The sequence below is a fragment of the Musca vetustissima genome, unplaced genomic scaffold (assembly GCF_032173495.1).
Source record: "Musca vetustissima isolate MV318-11 ecotype Yass unplaced genomic scaffold, APGP_CSIRO_Mvet_v1 utg3448, whole genome shotgun sequence".
In the NCBI taxonomy this organism is placed as follows: Eukaryota; Metazoa; Arthropoda; class Insecta; order Diptera; family Muscidae; genus Musca; species Musca vetustissima.
The window spans coordinates 108,667-117,176 of NW_026882699.1; the positions used below are offsets into that span (position 1 = coordinate 108,667).

Here is an 8,510-nt window from a genome sequence, read left to right on the forward strand (position 1 = left end):
TCAAGCAAAATATTTTTATAAAAAAAACTCCCTCTCAATTGTTTTCTGTACAAAAATAACTTTCAAAGGCCATTTTCTATATCCTTAAGTTAATGCATTTATTTATTAATAAAGAAATATATTCTGAATACGTTTATAATATATTGAATTGAAATTCAAAATTGATATTCATACAATATAAAAAGCTGTAAACAATATTTTCAAAACACATACAAATTTCAGATTCCATTTTAAAACTAAACAAAACACAATTCAGTTTGCTAAAATGTTTACAATAGATATTGCAGAATTCGAATATTCAATAGTTTTAATTAAAATAAATTAATATACGTTTTTCCACTAGGAATACATTTATTAAGTAAATGTTATTTATTTAAGCTTTTATCACAACACAAACTCTATTTGCGCTCTAATCTCTCTCTCTTTGTGTCTCCCTATCGCTGAAAACGAATATCGTAAAAATTCTTACATATGTTCTCTTTATCGTTTTTTACATAATTACACATTTAATAATAGTAGTTATCTTTGGACACATCTCTATGTTGCCATATTTTCTAGCTGGGACTTTGATTAAAATTAATGGAATATGACCCCGTTGTGGGATCTTTTTGCATTTGGAAATTGGATGTGGACAAACCGAATGGTTTCAAAATCATATTTCCCAAATCTTTCAGTTTGCTCATCATTTCTTCCTTCAAACGTTCGTTGCGCTCTTCAATTTGAGGCGGTAAACGTAGCATGGCCTCTCGGGCCTCACCTTGGCCTGGATCCAATTCAAACGCTCGTTTATAGTCGGCCAAAGCTTCATCCAATTTATCATCATGTTCATAGAGTTTGGCACGTCTAAAAAGGAAAACAAAAACAGTTAATTTTTCTTTTTATTTTGTTAAATAAAAATGAGTTCTACTAACCTCATCAAAGCCCTTACATATTCGGGCCAGAGTTCAATGGCTTTTGTGCAATCTTCTATTGCGGATTTTTTATTTTCAATTTTAATTTTGGCAGCTGCTCTATTGCCATACAACACCGCCCGATCTTTGGTATAGGTTGTTGGACAAATACCCAATGCTTCCGTGTAGATATCAATGGCCCGTTCTGACTCATTATTTTTGAATAGCTCATTTGCTTCCAATTTCATTTTTTGGGCCTTTTCTTTGTTCGCCTCCAATTCTTCGGCGGTCATTGATTTTTCTTTTTCCTTCAGAGCTTCCTCATCGATTTCATCGTGTAGATATTCAGGAACTGTGTTGGCTTCTTTATCGGCATTATTGCTACAGCTAGCTGACTCCTCCTCGTCATCATTCAGATGTAAATCACCCTGCTGTTTAATAATTTCATCAACAATAGCTTCATTGGACTTTGCAGTGACATCAGCTGTTGGTTTTGCTGTCACGGTTTCGTTATCACCAACAGCATCTTGAAACTCTTCATCACTATCGGCAATTTCTGTAATTTCAGGCATGTTGTTTTTACTTAAGTTTCTACAAATTTCCAAGAGCTCCAAACTAAGAAATCAACACAAATTACGACTTTCCCGCACGCACGGTTTTTTTCTTATAATAACAAAGTCATTGACTGCAGAAATGACGGCGTCGTAAACAAGTCGAATGTGATCATAAAAGAAGGTGGGGAATCAAAACAAAATGTGTAGGGATTTAAAGGTCGGAAGTGCTAATGGATTTTTGGTTATCAAAAATCGATTTGTATTATTTGAACAGCTGTTTAGTTTCAGTCCACACAAAATTCCAAATTATCTCATGAAATAAATTATATGAAAGAAGGCGTTCTTAGATCGAGTTCTCCACTACATTAATTTTAAAAAACTGTTCAACTGAGGAACTCGTCATTAGAACTCATAATTTCGTGTAATTTGTTTCATGAAATAACATTATTGTTGCCTTCGACGTAGAACAGTTGATATTCAAAGAAAATTATAAAATTTGGCCAGTAATTGATTATTACAACAGTTCACTCAGAGACAATTGTCCATTGTGATCATACTTGATACCTGAAAAGAAAAGTGAATGGGAGAGAAGAAAAATAGTTGAAGTTGCAGAGCCTAGAAGGTGGTTATTTTAGCCATGTCAAATTTTTGTCCAAGCCTATGATCTGATTGGGGTCTATTTTGGAGAAGAAAGCTAGGTTATCAATTTCATATCTTCCAAACTGTTTGTGTCTTCTGTCACTCAGCGATGGACATCTACAGAGGAAATGTTCAATTGTATCCAGCTCCTCTTCGTCCCCACATAGACGGCAGTAATCCTCTCCGTTTGAGTCCCATTTCAAAGTGAGGGACCTGTTATGATCCCCACAATTATTTTGATCTCTCGGCGAGAAAATTCAGACCAGATAGCTTTCGAAATTCTGCAACCAGGTTCTCTTGACCATCTGTTGCCGACTACCTCGCCGTAGATCAAGCGGATTTTGCAAATGAAATAGCCAATGAGCGGTTGTACACATCTCTCAATCGGAATGTTGAACGACTGTGAAGCACCTCAAGCAAGCTAGTCGAAAATGTCATTCCCTTCTATGTTGCTATGTCCTGGAATCCAACATAAATTAACTACCCGTCGTATATCGTACAGAGCAGCCTTACAATCAAGAACTGCTTTGAGTTTATAGTCCACGGGGCGCCTGACTATCGACATATATAGTCACCGGTCTCGTATTATTAGCATTAGGTGTTTTTACTATCTTGGCCGCTTTCGAATTTGCAAGGATTTCTGTTTGAAAGAAGATTGTTAAATTTATATGAGTTGTAGATTTCTAATTCCCTAGAGTAAACGCCAGCCTCCATCTTTGACCCGTCCATGAAAAATGACAGACCTGATAAGGAGCCACTAGTCCAGGATTCCCTACTAGGAAACTCCACTCTGATGTCGTTAAAATCTCTATGAGGGGGAAAATAATCACTAGTGTGGCATTTCTCCCCAAAAATCACAACCGGGTGTTATGTTGAGGATACTGGCATGACCATAGTTCAGCGATTTCCAAGCATACGTTTCTCGGAGCCTCAGGGCACATCTAGCAGCCTGCAATTTAATCAAGAGTTCATTTTCATTCCACGTTAATTTGCGTTCAACGATTGTACCAAGGTATTTTGCTTCTTCAGAAAGGGATAGGGTCACTCCTCCCAAAGATGGCAAGCTAAACTAGGAATCTTACGTTTCGTGTGCGCAGTTGCACAGTGTTGAAAGGGCGCCCTCCATAATATCTGAAACGATCATTAGAAATTTCCCACCAACCAGCAAGACTACATCATCAGCATAGGCTAAAACCTTCATTTTAAGATGCGGTATTTTAAGAGCGGTATCTCATTTACCAGAAGCCGCAGAAGAGAAGATAGTACTCCCCCCAGTGGTGTGCCTCTGTTGACAGATTTCCTCACGGAAGTCTCTCTCCTAAGGTTGAGTTGATAATTCTGCTTTCTAGCATTCTATAAATCCAGTCCGTTAGAAGTGAGGGGATACCTGAGCTTACGAGAGCAGAATGGATGGCCTCTAGCTTCACATTATTGAAAGCTCCAAGGTGTAGCCGGAGGACTCCATATTCTTCTCAATGCGTCCAACCACCTCATGTAAGGCAGTATTCACTGATGTAAACACCGCTTTACTTTATAGTTTTATCGATAATTATAGCAACTGAACAGCTGGCACGCAGTAAAGAAATTGATTTTTAAATCCCTTATGTCCGTTTCGATCATTAACCCCCTAATTTCTAATGTTCTTCCTTTTGTTTTGATTCCTCAACTTCATCGCTCATTTTCATAATATGTCCTCAATTCTTAACGTTAACGGCGTCACTTCCCTGATGGAGGCTGTGTATTAATCCCGTGAAGAATTACATCGTGTTAGAGATTATCTCTATTTAATTGTAAATAAGTTAAATTATTTAAGTAAATAAATTGTAAATATAACAAATTCAGTGACGTCACATGGCTGCTCCAATAAATATTCATGATTTTATATTGAAATCATACACCGAGGCAAAGGCATTATCTGATTCGAATTTGGAATTGACCTATGGCGAAGAACATGTGGTAAATTGTGAAATTATTTTTATAAAGTTTTTAATGTATGTTTTATATGAAATACATAGAAAAAAGGACGGCAATTGAAAGGAGAGATGGGTAATAAATTATAAATAATTTGTCGGGGACCGGCAGAACTATATGAAACCAGTATGTGTATATGTATATATTAGATTTAAATCATCATAGTTTCGGAATCTTAGAAGGATTACACATTTAGTAAAATAATCATCTAGAAGTATTTTCGATACTCTTTCCAAAAAAAAAAAACAATCCGAAAATCTTGTATCTCTGACCAAGTTATCACAGTGGACCCTAAACAAAATTTACCTATTTTATGGTCATATTAAATCTAAGCAAGGCCCCAGTGGAAATCTCAGTAGGCTGGGTATATCTTCTGAAAAAATATTGGTCTGGGAGTATTTTCAATGCTCTTGTTAAATATGTATACGAAACGGTTGTATCCATTGACAATTTTCCTCACTGTGGGCCCAAAGCAATTAGACCTTTGCATGGTTAAATTCGATTTAAATCATGATAGTATCGGAATCTCAGAAGGGATCACACCTTTAGAAAAATTTTCACCTAAAAGTATTTTTGATGCCCTTTCGAAGAATGTCCGCGAAATTTCTTTTTTCTGACCAAGCTACCACAGTGGACCCAGTACAAATTTTACCTTTTCATTTTTATATTTATATTCTAGCCTGTGGGAATTTCAGACAGATGTTCAATGCCCTTGTCAAACATCTACACACAAAAGGTTGTATCACTGATCGTTTTTCCCACTGTGGACCCAATCTAATGTGTGTATTTAATTGTCATATACGATTTAAATCTTGGGGTTTTCAGTATCTTTGACGGTTTAAACGTTTTATGGAATATTCGACTAGAAATAATTTCGATGTTCTTTCCAAAAGCATTTCCGATGCTCCCTTCAAATGTCCATTTAAAAAGCATACAACCTTTCTTTTGCTGATTTCCCAGAGCATATTAATTTTTTAGGTTCCATACCTTCAATCATATCCGTTTTTTTGCAGATGTATTCCCAATCCGTCTCAGTAATATATTTTTCTTTTCTTGTTCTCCTTTTATCGTAGTTACCAACAACAAAGGAGCATGGTCAACAAAAATGTCCAGCTTTAATCTATCCCTTTGCAGCATCTCCACTATTTGAAGTTCCCATAAAAGGCAGTAAATTATTACTTGAATCGAATGCAGATGAGAATATCAATAAATCTATTACGGAAATTACACTAAATGTTGCGGATACCGGCATAACTTGGCAACCTGGTGATACGATAGCCATTTTACCACGTAATCCCCGCAAAGAAGTTGAAAGTTTATTATACGCTTTGGATTTGAGTGACAAAGCTGATCTCACATGCCACATTAAAGTCTCTCCCTTGTGTACAAAGAAAACCGTAAAGGTCCCTGCACATATCCCCACCACAAGTACACCAAGAGAACTACTAAGGGATTGCATTAACATTCGTGGTGTTCTGAAGAAACAATTATTAAGCAGTTTGGCCAATTATTGCAGTGATAATGATGAAGTGCAATTTCTTAAATCTCTATCTTCCAAGGAGGCTTCATCCCAGTACAATGATTTAATAATGGAAAAAGGTTTTACTCTACTCGATATTTTGGAAGTGTGTCACTCGTGTCGACCACCTCTGGCCTTGCTAATTGAACATTTACCCCGACTACTACCCCGACCATATTCCATTGCAAATAGCCAGCTGGAGAATGCGAAGGAGATACAAATTATTTTCTCCACACTTTGTGATAAACCCGGTGTAACAACTCAATTCCTTATGGACAAACTGCAGGAAGAGCATCCCTCAATCGTAATGTATTTAAGGCAATCGAATGCATTCCGTTACACCACCGAAGAAGATTTCGAGAAAAATCAAATACTAATTGCAATTGGCACGGCGATGGCACCATTTTTGGGTTTTCTACAACACAAGGAACATCTGAGCAAGCAAGAAACGAAAGCAGCTGGTGGGCAGACTTGGTTATTTGTTGGCGCCACAAGTCAAGAAGCCATCTTGCACAGAGATCAACTGCTAAATTGGCAAGACAAAAATGTCCTGAACAAATTCGTAGAGGCTTATTCACGTTCTTCGGCCAGTGATTACAAATATGTTCAGGATGCTTTGCATCATCATGGCGATAGCATTGTGGAGTTGTTATCAAATCCCAATACGGCGCTATATTTATGTGCTGATGGTGGTGAAATATCAAAGAGTATAGAAAAATGTTTATTGGAAATTTTCCAAGAAAAATTACAAATTTCCGAAACGGAGGCTACAGAATTGTTAAAAGATTATAAGGCAAAGGGGAAATACAGACTTGATGTATGGCTTTAAGGTGGAATACAGAGAAAAATAATAAGATTTTTTTGATGTATATTATTTTATACATATGTATGTACATATATATTTATTAAATAAATAGACGATTTTTTTGAAATGATTTTAATTATTATAAACAAATAAAAACTATTTTAAAATTTTATTTAAAGGAATTAAGTATTTCCTGAAAATGCAATAGCTTAGGATTTTCTACAAGAGATGATGCTGGATTTTGGATGAAAGAGGTCCTCCTTATATCATTTATGGGAAACCCCCTTTAGGCGAAGGTATTGTATTGTGAAAAATTCTTCTGGTCTTCTGTCGCAGAAGATCTTCGAGGTTTCTATGGAAGAAGGCTTTGTGGTATTCTATAGAAGAAGATATTCTGGTCTTCTACAGAAAAATGCCTTCTGGTCTTCTATAAAAGAAGAACTATAAATGAAGACCTTCTATATAGAATACCTTCTAATTTTCAAGAGAAGAAGACTTTCTGGTCTTGTAAAGAATAAGAATTTATTTTCTTCTAGAGAAGAAGTTTTTTTGGCCTTCTAAAGAAGAAGACCTTCTGGTCTTTTAAAAAAGACCTTCTGGTCTTCTAAAGAAGAAGACCTTTTGGCCTTCTAAAGAAGAATACCTTCTGGTCTTCTAAAGAAGAAGACCTTCTGGTCTTCTAAGGAAGAAGACCTTCTGGTCTTCTAAAGAAGAAGACCTTCTGGTCTTCTAAAGAAGAAGACCTTCTGGTCTTCTAAAAAAGAAGACCTTTTGGTCTTTTAAAAAAGAAGACCTTCTGGTCTTCTAAAGAAGAAAACCTTCTGTTCTTCTAAAGAAGTAGACCTTCTGGTCTTCTAAAGAAGAAGACCTTCTGGTCTTCTAAAGAAGAAGACCTTCTGGTCTTCTAAAGAAGAAGACCTTCTGGTCTTCTAAAGAAGAAGACCTTCTGGTCTTCTAAAGAAGAAGACCTTCTGGTCTTCTAAAGAAGAAGACCTTTTGGTCTTCTAAAGAAGAAGACCTTTTGGTCTTCTAAAGAGGAAGACCTTTTGGTCTTCTAAAGAAGAAGACCTTCTAGTCTTCTAAAGAAGAAGATTTTCTGGTCTTCTAAAGAAGAAGGCCTTCTGGTCTTCTAAAGAAGAAGACCCTCTGCTCTTCTATAGAACAAGAACTACTGGTCGTCTATAGAAGAATACCTTCTGATCTTCTAAAATCTGAGCATAAAAACAATCATCTATCAATTTTAAAATCCGACTACATGAAGACTGTGTTTCGCCTAAAAGTATGCTATAATTTTCTATACAAACCAGCAACCATTGTGAATGAACAATAATAAAAAAGTTGGCCTTTTAAAAATCTATTTTTGTGTGGTTTTTCATTTTCAGATAACAGGTGCCCAGCACCGAACAGTAAGTATATTTCGGAACATCATTAAATTAAAATTCGAATAACTTAGCGACTATTTAACCGATTTTAATAAATTTTGCAAAAATGATTCGAGGAAATTCTAAAGTTTTATTCTATATTGACAATGAGTATATAAATTTATGTTATATGCGAGAAAATTAGCATTATGTGGAAGTTCCAGGATATTAAAAATATCGAGTAAATTTGTTTTCCCTTCCCGTTATATGGGAGGTTATTTGAAAAAAAGGGAACCGATATCGATGATTTTTGGTAGGGAGATATGCTAACACCAATGAGAAAACACCACCAAAAAAAAATTTTGGTGGGGAGTCCTGATATACAAAACGTAGTCAAACTCTCAAAAATACAGAATAATCGGGAATACCGTTATATGGGAGCTACTCTAAAAAGTGAACTGATATCTATAATTTTTGTTAGGGAAATTTGCTATCCAATAAGCATTGAAAATACAAAATAATAGTCAATTTTATTGAAAATCGTGCCCAAACCGTGGTAAACTTCATGAAATACCGAATACTGGGAAATACCGTTATATGGAGGCTACTCTAAAAAGTAGGCCGATATCGAAAATTTTTGGTGGGGAGAAATTTATTCTAAAACAGAATGACCTCTTAAAAATATTCTAGTTTAAAAGAATTTTGGAAACACTCAAAAAAGTAGTCCGATATCGAATTTTTTTTGTGGGAAAAAATTTTTTCTGTAACGGA

At 35.7% G+C, this 8,510-nt stretch overlaps 2 protein-coding genes across 2 annotated transcripts; one reads left to right on the plus strand and one right to left on the minus strand.

The window, feature by feature from the left end:
* Positions 1–554: 554 nt before the first annotated feature.
* On the minus strand, positions 555–1,462 carry LOC133329304 (tetratricopeptide repeat protein 1). The gene is made up of 2 exons (XM_061537794.1): positions 912–1,462; positions 555–843 (listed from the first exon to the last, which is right to left on the minus strand). Exons 1-2 carry the CDS (start codon positions 1,460–1,462, stop codon positions 555–557), a joined length of 840 nt encoding a protein of 279 aa, XP_061393778.1.
* Positions 1,463–3,934: 2,472 nt separating this feature from the next.
* On the plus strand, positions 3,935–6,402 carry LOC133329309 (methionine synthase reductase). Its single transcript, XM_061537798.1, has 2 exons — positions 3,935–4,039; positions 5,128–6,402. The coding sequence occupies exons 1-2, from the start codon at positions 3,935–3,937 to the stop codon at positions 6,400–6,402; spliced, it is 1,380 nt and encodes a 459-aa protein (XP_061393782.1).
* Positions 6,403–8,510: the final 2,108 nt, after the last annotated feature.

Bases quoted from the DNA above. Each gene is read 5' to 3' on its own strand.
- LOC133329304 (XM_061537794.1), bottom strand. From the start codon at position 1,462: ATGCCTGAAATTACAGAAATTGCCGATAGTGATGAAGAGTTTCAAGAT. The intron at 844-911 runs GTTAGTAGAACT...TTTCCTTTTTAG, and splicing joins TATGTAAGGGCTTTGATGAG to ACGTGCCAAACTCTATGAAC.
- LOC133329309 (XM_061537798.1), top strand. From the start codon at position 3,935: ATGGCTGCTCCAATAAATATTCATGATTTTATATTGAAATCATACACC. The intron at 4,040-5,127 runs GTAAATTGTGAA...CTTTTATCGTAG, and splicing joins CCTATGGCGAAGAACATGTG to TTACCAACAACAAAGGAGCA.